This window comes from Gastrolobium bilobum, unplaced genomic scaffold (genome assembly GCF_033153095.1).
Source record: "Gastrolobium bilobum isolate Gb01-03AN ecotype WA unplaced genomic scaffold, APGP_CSIRO_Gbil_v1 utg23374, whole genome shotgun sequence".
Taxonomy (NCBI): Eukaryota; Viridiplantae; Streptophyta; class Magnoliopsida; order Fabales; family Fabaceae; genus Gastrolobium; species Gastrolobium bilobum.
The window spans coordinates 140,379-156,190 of record NW_026897485.1 but is presented as its reverse complement, the minus strand read 5'-3'; the positions used below and the strand labels follow the sequence as shown (position 1 = coordinate 156,190).

Sequence of the window (15,812 nt, the reverse complement as noted above, 5' to 3'; positions counted from 1 at the left end):
AACAAAAGAAAAAAGAAAAAAACTTTTTTTCAAAGCCAATATTTCTATTTCTTAAAAAAATTCAAAATACTATTTTATAAATATCAATCCAAACGCAAAATAATCTGGTTAAAGATTTGATCTTTAACGTTTTGATCAGTTAAAAATATAACTTTTGCATTTTAATCGAATAAAAATCTGATCTTTAACATTTTTGTTGGATAAAAATGTGAAAGTAATCATTTAAAAAAATAATACATAAAATTTATCTTTACAGTCGTCCAAATAGACCCATAATCTCATCTAAATTTTTTACCGTAATTTTTTTTACTTTTTTGTTTTTAAAACAAAAAAATCAACAAATATAGGAGGAACAGTAACCAAAGCGCCACTGTTGGCAAAAAAAATTACCAAATTGCCACACTAACAGTAAATTTTGCCAAAATGACACGTGGTATATTTTGCTACACTGTGTAGCGAAATATGTGTCCAAATAATTCGCTACACTGTGCCGCGAATTATTTGGACACATATTTCGCTACACAGAGTAACGAAATATGTCACGTGATATTTTGGCAAAATCTACTGTTGTTGTGGCAGTGACAAAATGGTCACTGTTCCAATAAAAGATCACACCAAACACAACAGAACCGTCAGAGCACCTTGCATCAGTAAGCCAGCCCCGAAGGAGGTGCAAATGACCCTAACTTTGTGGGGAGTGGATCATCTCACGTGAAAAAGTAGTCATGTGGTCATGTTATTTGATTACAACCACTTATTTAAAAATTATATATTTTTTCTCACTTATCTCATCATCAATGAGCGATTGTGATCAAATAACATACCACATAATCACTTTTTCACGTGAGAGGATCCACTCCCAACCTTGTGTACTGTTGGAGTGTTGGTGGCACTTGGCGCGACACCGAGATGCGAGAGTTGTGGGAGGCTACAGTTGGATAAAGGAGCCATAATTTGTGTGTCAAACAAGTTGATTTGTTAATTCACAAAATATTTATTATCAAAATTATTTTCCCATTTTTTTCAATTAGCTTCTTATATAATAAAAAATAAAATTGTGTTTTGCTTGACATTTTCATAGTTTAAATATGTTAAAAATAAGAATAAGAATTTAAAAAAAAAAATTATTTGACAATTATATGGATATTTTTACCTTAAGAACTACTCTAATGCTCAATAATTTATATAAACTTCAATTATAATTAAAAAATTTATGAAAGGCTTTTGATTGTACATCACTATATTACTAAAGAAACTTTAGATAAATGCAAATATTTAAAAAAAAATACTTCTTTAAAAAGTCATAAACACTTAATTTTTAATATATTTGGCTTGACTTCCCCCTAAAAGAAGCTAAAAAAAAATTAAGCCAAACGGGTACTAAATCACTTGGATAGCTTAAATATACAAAAAAAATGTCATGTTTGTAGAATGGTGATTTGTGTTCTTTAGCACACTCCAATTACATAAACTCAATGTTGTTAAACTCGACTCGGTCATTGACCTGGTCAAAGTACGAGGTCAATAATTCACCGATATTGCTGCACATACAACATCTGCAGAAATGTAAATCCCTATTATAAAATCACATTTTAATAAATATTTTTTGATTTTCACCAATCAGCCCTCTGCTTGATGGGCCTAGCCCAAAAACATCGTCGGTTTCTTTAAAAACTTCTACTTTGGTCAAAATATATTTTCAATTTTCATTTATATTATTTATTTTTAATTCAATCTTTATATAAAATATTAAATTACATTTCTAAGTGTGCAATTAGTTTTAAATTTGCTCACATTATCTATTAGAATTATAGTACTTTGAGAAGTATATAAGATTATCACAAAGTTTAAGGACCAAATTAAAAATAATTATTATGTATAACAATAAAAGGTATGGTATTTCTAATTTTTGTGCGTAATACTTATTTTTAATTAGATAACTTACACTTTATATATTGTATTATAACTCTGACAGGTGGTGTTATAATAATAAGAATTTAATTAAAAATAAATAAAATATCATTGTACATGTGAAAAAAAAATTAAAATCTTATTTCATGTAGAGATCAAGTTAGACTTATTTTTTTTTTTATAAAAAGTTAAGAGTTTTAATTTGTCACGAGACATGTTTGGATGGATTTGTTTTTTGAAGAAATTATTTTTAAAATTTAAAATATCGTGTTTGGATGCGACTTAATTTTTTTTAACAAAAGTAAGAAGAAAATACTATTTTGGTGGTAAGTATATCCTGTCCTTTTTGTAAATAGAGTTCGTTTTTTCTAAATTTATTTTAGATAATTTTATCTAATGTTCATCGAAAAGACATCATTTTAGAGCGAAAATCATGGTGTATTTGTAATTTTAATTTATTTCAGGGTTATATTAGTGTTTATCATTCTAATTTTTTAATTTTTCAATCCCAAAATAACGTCGTTTCGGTTAACATTAAACAAAATTATCTAAAGTAGCTTTAGATATTTTTTTTCCTAGTAAATATTAACCCAAACGTAAGATAACCTCAGCTTCTAAAAGTAGGGAGATGTTATATTGAAATTTTTTACAACTCTTCGCTAAATTCATCATCGTTGATTTCTGTCAATATAGCAGTAATAATTTATTAAAAATTAATAATTAATTAATAAATGTGATCCAATAAATTATAACTGTTTAATTGACAAAAATAAACGATAATTTATTTAATAGTGAGAGTAATAAAAAATTTCAATAGTAAATATACTCCCACCCCTAAAAGTAATCATTTAAGAAAACAATACATAATGTGTTTGATAGTTTTTTGTTTAAAAAAAAATACTGTTTTATAAAATAGTTTTTAAAAAATATTTTTCAGAATAAAAGAATAAAAAAACTTGTTTGGTAAATAAATCCGGCCCAAATTTTAATACAACACCGACCAAAAATGGTCCCTAAAAAAAAAATTACCAAACTCGATTTTCGAAAATCTCCCTCCAAAACATAAGAATCCACGTCATCAATCGGGTACCAAACTCGATTTTCGAAAATCTCCCTCCCTATATAAACCCCCACCCCCTAACTCTCACGCTACCATCAATCAACCCTTCCGCAGTTCATAGTTTCTCATCCATCGATGGCGAAGAAACCGGCGGAGAAGAAGCCTGTAGCAGTGGCGGAGAAGGCTCCGGCGGAGAAGACGAGGGCGGAGAAGAAGATCCCGAAGGAGGCAAAGGCTCCGGCAGAGAAGAAGATCCCGAAGGAGGCACCTTCGGTGGAGAAGAAGAAAAAGAAAAAGTCGAAGAGCGTGGAGACTTACAAGATCTACATCTTTAAGGTGCTGAAACAGGTTCACCCTGACATCGGGATTTCAAGCAAGGCAATGGGGATAATGAACAGCTTCATCAACGATATCTTCGAGAAACTCGCACAGGAAGCTTCTAGGCTCGCTCGCTACAACAAGAAGCCAACCATCACTTCTCGCGAGATCCAGACCGCCGTTCGCCTTGTTCTCCCCGGTGAGCTTTCCAAACACGCCGTTTCTGAGGGCACCAAGGCTGTCACCAAGTTCACCAGCTCTTGAACACACTCTTTCTCTTCTCTCTCTCTTTCAATTAGGGTTTATACAATGTACATTTTCAATCGTTTCTATTTCAATGGAGATTTCAATTTTGCAATAATTTTATGGGAAAAGTGTGTATAATTTTGAAGGATGTAAAGTTGTGTCATTTTAAGAGAGAGAAAGAGATAGATAAAGGAGGAGAGAGAGTTGACAAAAAAAATAAAGTTGTGGGTCCCACCTCTTTGTGAGAGTGAAAGGATGTAAGTTGTGTAATTTAAATGTATAGACACTTTTCCCTAATTTTATTGGCACAAAACTCATATCGCTTTATCTTAATGTATTTGATCATGATTCTTGTTGTTTCTTTTATTCTCAAGTGAATTTGGATTTCTTCACTGAAGAGTGAAGATTATTGAAAACTAATTAAATTTAGGTCTATTAAATATTTGTGGTTGTCAAAGCATTTTTTTTTTTTTTGTATAACTGTCAAAGCATTTCTTAGCTATTGATATTGAAGCATTTGCAGTTGATTATAAGAAAACTTTTTGGGGTCAGTGATAAGGTATCTTTATGTTTGTAAAAATACGTTGTCAAGGTCCATAAAAATTTTAAGAAATGGTATAAGCAGACTATATATATATATATATATATATATATATATATATATATATATATATATATATATATATATATATATATATATAGAGGTAGGAGTCTTTGACACCGGTGTCAAATTTGAAATTTGACACCTCATCTGAGAGCCATTAAATCAAAAAATATCAACAACTCTGATTTGTAAGCATGCGACATCATTGATCTTTTTTGATTTAATGGCTCTCAGATGAGGTGTCAAAGGATCCTACCTTATATATATATATATATATATATATAGTTTTCTGGATATGTAGTTTCTTCATTTGGTGAACTGGTGTTAAGGCTATAATGTGCTTCTTTTTGGTTTTATTTGTAGAACATAGAATTGGTTCATTGTTACTAGGGTTTTATTTGTGTCATCCTATTCTTGTTTAAGTGCATTTTGATCCACTGGCCTAAAAGGATATTGCTTGGACTTTTATAGTATGGTTTAGTTACGAGATGTTAGAAGAATGGACTTTTGCATTTGGGGTCTGAACTTTGATGTGCTTGGCTGCATGTGTTAAAAAAAATAGCTTTCTTAGGTTGGTTATTTATGGTGATCATAATCTTAGGATGATAAAATTGAATTTTCGTGGAATACTTTGGCAGGCTTCATTTTAATAACAATTTCTAAATGTCACTTTGTCTTGTTGACGAGAATATCTTTAATGCTATGGATATACCGAATGTTCGGTGTATCTTTCATTCACAATGTGATATGTTTTATTTTTGTCAAATCATTAAAAAATAATTATTTCAAAATCAGGTGAGATAGTAATTTAATAAAAAATAAGATATGTGTCACATTATGAGCGGAAGATATGCCGAAAACTCGGTGCATCCATAAAGAAAATTTCTCTGTTAATATGCTCAAAAGTTTTCTGCAAGCTTAAATGTCAGGTTGTATTCAATTATATATTGTTTCTTTGACATTCCTGGTGTCGGTTGTTTCTTATATTGTATTACATTCTTATTGTCTGAGCTGCTCGCAGGGACTTTGTTTCATGAATTTGGATGAAGTTTACAACTGGCCCTTGACAGATTTTTGAGTGATGAAACTATTTAAGGTTTACTCTTATTTAATTAATTTTTTTAAATAAAGTTTTTTCATAAAGGATAAATTCATGAATGAATGCATTAGAGATAAAGTTTAAAAACATCTATGAAGAAAAAGATATTAGAATCGCTCGAATAGTTTGTGTTGCGGTTGTTTCAATTAAGTATTTCCTGGTCTTTTGTTTCTTCCTATTTGAAACTGAGATTGGTTTGTTGAATGGATTTTTGCCAGACCCTTACGGTTCAACGATGGAATGGACTGCCAGCTGCACATAATTTGTTCTAATTTTACAAAGAAAGCTTATATTTACAACATATTTTTATTTATAACCTTAATTTTCGTTAATCAACCGTTATTATTTTTGTAAAGTAAATTTATTAATTAATTATTAATTCTTAATAAATAATAATAATTGATTACGGAAATCAGCATTTATGATGATGAATTGTTTCAAAATTTGATTTGTTTACGTAAATGATTGTTTTTTAGTAGCTTGTGAAAGATTATCAAGCCTAGTATTCCGAATATTCCTCAAGGCAGCCCTTTGGGATTGTTGAAATAAATCGGGGATGATAGAAATTGTCACTAGTGCTGACCTTAAATTGTAGGGTTATTATTTGTTCAACTAATTAAGCTCGTTTCGAATGTTATTGTGAATTGATTACCTCTATAAAATAAAGGAAAAAATATTTATCTTTTTAAAAAATATAACTTTGTGTCATTTTAGATTGTAACCGTTTATTTTCGTCAATCAACAATTATAATTTATTACTATGCGAGATTTTTTAAATCGGAGAATTATATACCAATAATGTTAAGACTGGTGTTTGATAGGAGCTAAACACTGATTAAAAAACTAAAAAGCAGTGAAAAATGATAATGTACAAGTGTAGGTGCTTACCTCTATTGTTTTCATGCCTTACTAACAGTGCAGTTGAATTTGCTTATGGTAAAATTTCACAAGCAAAGGTAATAAAATTTCTTTATATTGGTTTTTCTTGGGTTACATTCTTGTGGGCTTGATTCGTTGGAAGATCTATGACCCGCCCTTAGCATCTAGGGCTGTTTGTCCAACATTTTGTATGTCAGCTTTAAGTAACCTCTCCCACCGTACCCATTTCAACATCGTCTTGTCTGTTCATAGTAGTTGAACTTGGCCCACTCTCAGCTTTGGGCTTCTAAATATATAAAAGCATATCTCCCCCTCTGTTCTTTACTTTCTGACATTCCAATCACCATCCTCGTGTAGCTTTCCAAATTGTTTGGTGAAATTAGTGCTTGTGGAATTAGTCAACTCGATCAATGGCTTAATGATGGTTATAACAGGCTGAATTGAGTTAGTGAATGAGCCACTGTATGACTTACTCTCGTCCTTCTTCGTATGTGGTTTATAAGTAGAGCGAGAAGTAAAAGTTGAGCCACATAAGGTAATCCATGTGATTGTAATATGGACCGCAATTTTATTTTATTTTTTGTAAATTTAATACTAGGAAATTTAAGCCATAATATACCTTATTTTTATGTATATATTATATATATGATTGAAGTCATCAACTCAGTTATAATCAAAATAAAATGAAACCTTAATTTACAGGCCCCAAAACTTGCTCTTTCCTTCGAGTCTCATTTCCAGAATTGAGCGTACTTTTGTAAAACATTCTAAACAGTAGGTTTCAAAGCAGTTCCAAATTTCCAATCGATTTCACACACACACGCGTACGTGTGTGTATATATATATATATATATATATATATATGGACAGATCCTTTGACACCGGAGTCAAATTTTAAAATTTGACACCAAATTATATCCGTTGATTTCTGCGAATATACGATTATCATTTATTGAGAATTAATAGTAATTAATAAGTTTGATTCCCAATAAATAATAGTCATTGATTGACGAAAATGAATGGATATGATTTGGTGTCAAATTTCAAAATTTGACACCGATTATCATTTATTGGGAATTAATAATTAATTAATAAATTTGATTGTCAAAAATGATAACCACCGGTCAGACATAATATAGTTTGTAAGAGTTTGTAAACAAAAAATTTGTAAATATAACATCCCCATATATATATGGGTCAGAATCATTTTACACTAGTGTAAGTTGCACTCTCAATCTTATCCATTGATCCCACTTATATCTAAGAGCTCAAATTTTTTAGTAATGTGAGTCATTGGATACAAGTGGATCAATGATCAAGATTAATTGTAAGATTTCTAACTCTTACACCGGTGTAAAAATATCTTACCTCTTTATATATATATATATATATATATATTGGAAGATATCGATTTCACATATATAAGTGGTACTAACGCTACGTGATGATGACTTCCTCAACAAAATCAATAAACAATTTATTCATTTGTTATTAACAACAGTCTCAAGACTCTCAACACCTTTGAGACATTTTATTTTATTTTCTTAATATTTATTGATTAGTTTACTTAGTTATTCCAAAATATTGTATCACCTGCTACTTTAAAAAAAAATAAAAAATAAAATTAAAGGAGGTCTATGATTTAGTGTGAGAAGGAAAATGAAAGGCTGAAATGTAACTCACGTAATTCATTTTTAGAGCAAAGCTAAACAATCTCCAATATTCCCCGAAATTAACTCGTACCACTTGGGTTAAGGCTATTAAACTACCACTCTTTTTAAGTTTAAAGTTTGACTAACTTTCACGTGACATTTCTATAAAGAATCCACTTAAAAGATTTGGGAAATTATCATCAAAACAAAAAGATAACTTTTGATATTTTTTAATACTCAATATTAATTATTGGAGAAATACTAACAACATATCATGTATTATTATTTTATTTTTTTTGGTAATATGTAATATATTTTCTTAACACTTGCACTTGCAACACCATTACATTAGTCTGTGAGTTTTTATTGTTGATATAAAATCTAGGTTCGATTCTCCCTCATATTCCCAGCTCAATAAATGGAATTAAAACCTGATCCTTATCTCTTATGTCTTCTATTCCCTTCTCTTTTTCTTTTTATTCCTTCTTCTCTCTCTTCCTTTCTTTTCTTTTTTTTTTTAACTTGCAAGCACACTTTTTATTTGTTTCACTTATCTAAGCTATATTATGCAAAAATTATGGATTCACTTTCTTCTTTGTCTTATTCTCATGGCTTTTGCTCTTTTCATATCTCGGTAGGGTTGGGTAATAGCCAAAAAGTGATGGCATATATTCCCCTAATGGAACTAGACATTAGCAACGCCCCCAAATGATTTTACATAGCATGGACCCAACATGACACGAGTTTTCCTCTGATAATCAATAACTTAGGATTCTGAATCCTACCATCTCACCTTCAACGTGAAACCCTAGAAAATTCAGTAAAGAACATGCATGTTGATACAAATTGAACACATGCAATGCTACTCATGTTTCTCAAAGAGCCCACCAATTGAACCTGATCCAAGGTGATCCTGTTTAATCAAATATTCTTTGGGTGACTCCAAGGGAACAAAGTTTAATGGGTGAAATGATGTTTATGGATTCTTGGAGATGGAGTTTTGCGGAGAACCGTAGAGGATGATATGGGTAATAGAAAAGGGACAAGTTGAATGGAGATGAAACATTGTGTATATGATAGATTACCTAACAGACAACAGTAACATAAACCCATGCATGCACCTTCAATTTTACATCCCAATGTCTTTGTCTGGATACAAGTGGTACATATACATAATTGTCCATATTAATTAAAGCTACCCGGCCACTTGTTGTATACCTAATCCCCATACTGGTCTATGGATATATAGTAACCATGTGGCGAGCCTACTCTTTAGAATTTACGAAATGAAAGTTTGTTTCATCCTATTGTTGCAATGTGTTAGTTGTTTTCTTAGTTACAAAGGAGACATGGGAAGCGAAATGACATGCCTTTTTATCATAATAATTCTGAAATGAACTCGTGCATTCAAAAGATATTAAAATAATATACGGTGAAATGTAACGTTTTAAGTTGTGCATCATCCCAGCAAGAATTATATAAAAGTTAGTGCACGTTTGCCACATGTCTTGTTTTGTGAAACATGCATAGGAGAATATTTTTGGTACTACAGATGTACTGAAAACTCGGTGCATCTTCTACTTATTTTGTGACACATGTCTTATTTTATATCAAATCATTCTCTCTCCTAATTTTAAAATAAATTATTTATTATTGATTTGATAAAAGTAAGACACATATCACAATATGAATGAAAAATGTACCAAATTTACGGTACATCTGTAGCACCAAAGAAATTTTCCATGTATAGAGGTTTGCACGACTTAAACGTAAATGGGTTGATTCAATATATTTGGTAGAGCACGACACGTGGTAAGTGCATGTTAAATTTTGCACAAGTCATTAATAGAGTAATTTGTATACGCTTCTCACCGTATTATTTTAATAAATTATTTGACTTTTGAATCAATGAAAAATGTTTCCCTTTTAGCATTAAATAGGTCCAAAACCCAAAATAACATGCTAAAGTTATTTTCAAATGGACGAGTTATTTCTGAAAAACTAGCTCTTGGATAGACATTGTGCTAATGATAGTACTCTTATAATCAAAATTTACCTCGACTTTGTACATTATGAATTAGCTATCAGTGAAGAAGATGAATTGCTTACCAACGATTGTAGTTTAATCGGACAAGATTGATAAGCCATGGTTTGAGAATTTAATCAACATGAAGACGATTCTCTCTATTGGGGGAAGTCCATTTTGACAATTCATTATAGATATATAATATGTGTAATTATATAAAAATTTAAATAAAAAATTAATATTGTTGAAAGTTTTTGAAATTTTAATAGAATTTTCATGTGGCAGAAATTAAAATTCGATGAATAGTTTCATAGCTTTTTAACAGGCAGCTTCAATTTATTATGGTATTATTTCCAAATGAGAAATGGAAGAGAAGAAAAAAGGTATTTGCTTTTTTGTTTTATTAAAAAAAAACTACCACGTTAGTCATACAGGATTTGTCTCCAACTAGCTAGCAATGATTGATTTTAATAGCTTAACCAGGTAGCGCATTTGATGCCTTGAAATGAGTCATAAGACTAATTTGATCCATCAATTAATTGGCCCACTAATCAAATAATTTTGTTTCACTATAATTCTAGGCATGCTTGTTGCAGCTTGCTAGGAAACTTAAGTACTCTCTCAAGATTTTTTAGTTCCATACTTTTCAAAAAGGAATTCTATGACCGAAAAACTGTATAATTAATTACTTTAGTTTTCACTGCAATATTTTCTTCTCTTTTTTTTTCCACTTTATTGACTTCAGCTTTATTTCTCTAATAGGAGCCACCGGTTGAAGATTCTTAATTAGACTAAGAGGATGAAATGCATTTTCTATATGATCATCTTCATCAATAGCTTTAATATTACTTACAACATGCTAGAGTATATTTGCATTGAAAGTCATTTGCTATATATATATCCTCCAACTTCAAATGATCATTTCACAAAATAAAGAATTCAGTTATCAACATTGAAAATACTAATACCAATTATGTAAATCAAGTGGTATGAATTAAATTATTCTAATTAATTGGTATGAATTATGTAAATCATTGGTATTGGTATGAATTATTCTAACTTTACTAATATTTAATCGATAGATTGATGGAGAAATTAAAAAAAGAAGAAGCAAATCACGAATTAATACATCCACTTACACAAATATTATGTTGTATTTGTACAGTTTTTACAATTTAATTATAATCAATCTTATTTCATTTTTGACATATGTTATGTGAATTGTCATGTCCTTCTCACTTCATTTTTGACATATTTTATTTGAATTGTCGTGTCATCTTACATCTTATATGTAAGATGAGAATGGATCCTCTAATGGGAAAAAAGTGATCATGTGGTCATATTATTTGATCACAATCACTCATTTGAAAAATTATACATTTTTCTCTCTCTTATTAATTTCATCATTAATGAGTGATTGTGATCAAATAACATGATCACATGATCACTTTCTCGTATAAAAGGATTCATTCCAATATAAGATGGTGTATTTTTTTATTTTATTTTTTATAAACATGTGTATTTGTTATAAATGTACAATGAACATTTTTCGTGTTGCAATGATGGTAACCCATTCCCCGATAACGGTAGGAGTAAGACAAGGGCCTAATTTCCCTCGCGGTAGTTCCCAATTTTCACCTCTTGCATTGTCACAGAAAATCATTCATATCAATGGTCCATCACCTGAATAAATAGTTCTCCAAGCCCTCCTTCTTTGAGTTTATAAAGTAACTAACTTTGGGACTCCCACAAGCAATTCTTTTATTCTGAACCTTTTCTTTATTATTTATTGTAGCTCTTGAACTTTGCTCATTTTTTTTTTTTTTGCACCCTTCTTTTTTCCATGCATCCAGCAAGATGATGTCAATATGATTTGTTTCGAGACCTCAGACAATTTTTTTTTGTTTTATAAATTACATTTATCTTTTACTGAATGTAATTTTATTCAAATTGGAAACATTCATATTATGATAAGATTAGTTTTTTTAAAGAAACTTTTTTATATTCACAAAAAAATTAAACTCAAGAGCTTATTTAAACACAATCAAATATATACTGCTTGAACCAATTTTTTTAATTAGACAGCTTTATGTTTTTACACTATTGCAAGTGAATAAAAAAGTTAAGCATGCTGATTGATTTTTCTCGCAGAAAATTTAGAACTAATTAGTTTAAGCATATTCTCTTCTTATAAGCTTTCTGATCCTATAGTTTTTTAATTTCTAGATTGTGTAAAAGATATTGAAACTGATCTTTCAAAATATTCCAAATTGGAAACAAAAAATTGAATTTTAACGTCATCAAGAACGTTTAATATTTGTGCTTAAAGGTGAGACAATGACTCGAAAACAACCAAAGCGATTTGGTTTCTAAGAACGTTTAAAACAAATGAAAACAAGTTGATATCATAATCAAGTCCATTCCTAATCTCAAATAGTCAAATACTCGAATTTCAAGAAAAATATTTTGAGAGGGCATTTATATATTTGAGGCCATTGAATATTAATGATGATGATTCAAGCTTTTTAATTTTTCCAAATTCAATGTACGCTCCTTCCGGAAATCAATCTATGAGGCATGACATGATGGCAAATTGGCAATGTTTGATTTGAACTTTGAAAAAATAAAATAAAAACCAGAGTCTGGGAAAAGGCAAGCATTATACTCTGAGATACTAATGGGGCTTGAGAATTATGAAATCATTATTAAAATGTGGTTCTCACCTAGAATTAGGTCCTAGGTTAGTTTTCATAATGAGAACCACTATAATCTTTGGTCGTAACTCGTAAACAAATTGCACGCCTTTCCACCATTTCAAGCAGAAGATTCATATTGGTTAATTTCTTAGCAAAACCACTCATCTAATTTTTGTTAGGTGTGACTTAATGCTTTTGTATTTTAATTACACAGCTAAAAAAATATTTCCACGGATTAAAAAAAGAAATCAATTAAACTGATTATAGTACGACTTAGAGCATGTTGATAAAAAAACCTTGCTTAAAATCGTATGAGAATAACTATGTATGGGTTAGTTTAATGCAACTAATTATTGAAATCTGATCAAATTTTCCTTTCATTTTTTTTTTTGGATAAACCACAAGTATTCTCAATGGGAGACAATTTTGATTGAGACGAATTTAGGATTAAGACTTTAAAGTCCTCTAAAAAATAATATCAGGAATAATCAAACATACATTGTCTCTCATTTCACCTATTCAACTCTCGTGTATCAACTGCGTTTCATTGAAATTTTTGAATCTTGAGTTTGATAGCTGATAGAGTACTGAAAATGTCTTCAGCAAAGTGTACACTTTCTACTTAGAATAGGGAACAGAATAGCTCGTTATTCAGCTCTTTAATCATTTTCTTTTTCTAACCATACTTAGTTGACCATCTACTTCAAAAGGCTCCTATATCATAACATTGTTTAATAATATTATGGTGCGTACGTGTACGTTATATTTTGGTGGAGTCCATTTCTATTGTTATTATTATTTATTTTATTATTGTCATTATTTATTAAAAAATAAAATAGAAAAGAAAAAAAAAAAAGAAGAAAAAAGAGAGAGGGAGAGAGTTGAATTTTTAACATCTATTATTGATAAAAATTGCCAATTAAGTTGTCCTCAAACGTGTGGTCATAATGACAATATGAAAAAGGGGGAAAGAGAGCAAAATGATAAACGCATGAAAATTAAGTTGATTTTCAATCGAGAAAAGATAAAAATTAATCAGATTAGGGAGCGAGCAAATCTTAGAAGGTCATATTTTTAATTTATTATTAATTTTACCATTTTAACTTATGGAGTAAAGTAAATACTTTGTTATTTTATACAATCAACCTAAGGTAAATCTAAAGAACCTTGGGAATGTGTTTTAAAACCCGGCTCGGACCGGCCGGGTCGACCCGGGACTCGGTGATCCGGTGGGTTCCCCGGTCTGAGTGGGTAGTTAGACCGATTATGTAGTCAGCTCGGATTGGACCGGTTGACCCGGCCGAAACCCGGCGACCCGGGTTAAACCGGTTTTTCCTTTTTTTTTTTTTTGGTAATTTTTTTTTTTTTTTGTTAATAAGAACTCTTGAATTAAATTATATTCATATTTTATGATGAATATGATTAAAAGTAAGGTGAAAATAATAAGGTTTTTAGATTAGTGTAGTTCGTTTATGTAATTTAGTTCCATCTTATAATGATCTCATGAAGTTAAGTGGTGATAAACACTGATGGTTTTATGATCCCATCTCAACGGTCTAGAGCTAGAAACTTAGAAGTATATAATATTTGCTATCATTGAAAACCAATTTATTTTTTGAAGCTCATAGATAGTTTTCTTATGTGAATTTTTATTAATATAAGTAATATTTTTATATTTTTAATATGTGAACAGTAAAACTGGTTCAACCCGGTTGAACCAGTGATCAAGTACCTCGACCGGTTCGATGACCGGTCCGAGTTTTAAAACACTTGGGATACACCACCCCAAAAGCTAGTTCAAAAGATGAAAGTGTCCAAAACAACCAATGTGAGACTATATATCTCAATACGTCCCATCACACAAGAGTCTATTGGGCTTGAAGAGTGAACAATGCAACAGGCCCAGCCTACCTGTGTTAAGAAACTCCACAAGAGAAAGTGATGGACGACGAGGCTCTGATACCATGTAAAGAACCTTGTGATACACCACCCCAAAAGCTAACTCAAAGGTGGGAGTGCCCAAGGCCTTATAAATGCCACATCAATGTGGGACTATATATCTCAACACGCCCCCTCACGCAAGAGCCCTTTTGGGCTAGAAGCGTGGAATTGCACAGGCCCAATTTTTGTTTTACCTTTTTGTGCTTTTTATTTAATTCCACTTGAAAGTGGGGGCCGTGAAAATCGAACTTGTGACCTTACAGTCACTTAAGCTCTGATACCATGTAAAGAACCTTGGGATACACCACCCCAAAAGCTAACTCAAAGGGTGGGAGTGCCTAAGGCCTTATAAAAGCCACATTAGTTGCCCACACAATCAATGTGAGACTATATATCTCAACACGCCCCCTCACACGAGAGCCCTTTTGGGTTAGAAGCGTGGATATTGCACAGGCCCAATTTTTGGTTTACCTTTTTGTGCTTTTATTTTAATTCCACATTAAAGTGGAGGGCTGTGAGGATCGAACTTGTGACCTTATAGTCACTTAAGCTCTGATACCATATAAAGAACCTTGAGATACATCACTCCAAAAGCTAGCTCAAAGGGTGAGAGTGCTCCAGGCCTTATAAACTCCATATTAATTGCTTATACAATCAATGTGAGACTATATATCTCAACAGTAATAATGAGTGTGTTGGGTGATGTTATGGAGTTTAATCTGCACTTAATTGTATGCGCACTGGGAAAAGATTTTTCAATCTTGCTCTCTTTCAAAAGATTGTTGACTCTTTTTTTTTTCTTTCTAATTTTTGTTTTCTAAAACTAAATGAATTTGGAGATGATTTTGTTCTCCAATGGAACAGTCACAAATTTTATTTAATTTTAATTTTTCTAAATAAAAACTAATAATTTTTGAAGAAATTAATAAAAGTTCAAAATTCATTTGACCGCGACTAAACTCCAAAATATCACCACCAATATACTTATTCAAAGATAATCACTTTAGATTAATTGTGTGAACTAATAATTTCAAGACTATTATTTTAGTTCTAAATTAAACAATGATAAAATAAAAAAAATAAAAGAATAAAGTTTAATGTTTAGAAGAAAATTATAGAATCAATATATACTTACAATACAAGTCAAAAGAAATACTAATAGAACAAAAATATAAGAAAAATAAAGATAAAACTGATTAAAAAAAGAAAGAGGCAAGAGAAATATGAGTATTTTATCATTTTATATTTTATAAAATAAAACAAATTTAATAATTTTTCTTAATTTAATCATACATTCTTAATATATTTATTTATTTTTAATCCATTTGTTATGTTATTCGATTTTTGGTGCTTTATATGAAATTTATGTTTCCCTTATAA

The 15,812-nt window shown here is 30.5% G+C and overlaps 1 protein-coding gene across 2 annotated transcripts; it reads left to right on the top strand.

Annotated features, from left to right (window-relative positions):
- Positions 1–3,106: 3,106 nt before the first annotated feature.
- Positions 3,107–3,553, top strand: LOC133307321 (histone H2B.4-like). 2 transcript variants are annotated; one of them, XM_061507815.1, is made up of 2 exons: positions 3,107–3,136; positions 3,197–3,553. In XM_061507815.1, the coding sequence occupies exons 1-2, from the start codon at positions 3,107–3,109 to the stop codon at positions 3,551–3,553; spliced, it is 387 nt and encodes a 128-aa protein (XP_061363799.1). The 2 variants fall into 2 exon arrangements, with proteins under 2 accessions (XP_061363799.1, XP_061363798.1); XM_061507814.1 differs by having other exon boundaries at positions 3,107–3,553.
- The last annotated feature ends 12,259 nt before the right edge of the window (positions 3,554–15,812 follow it).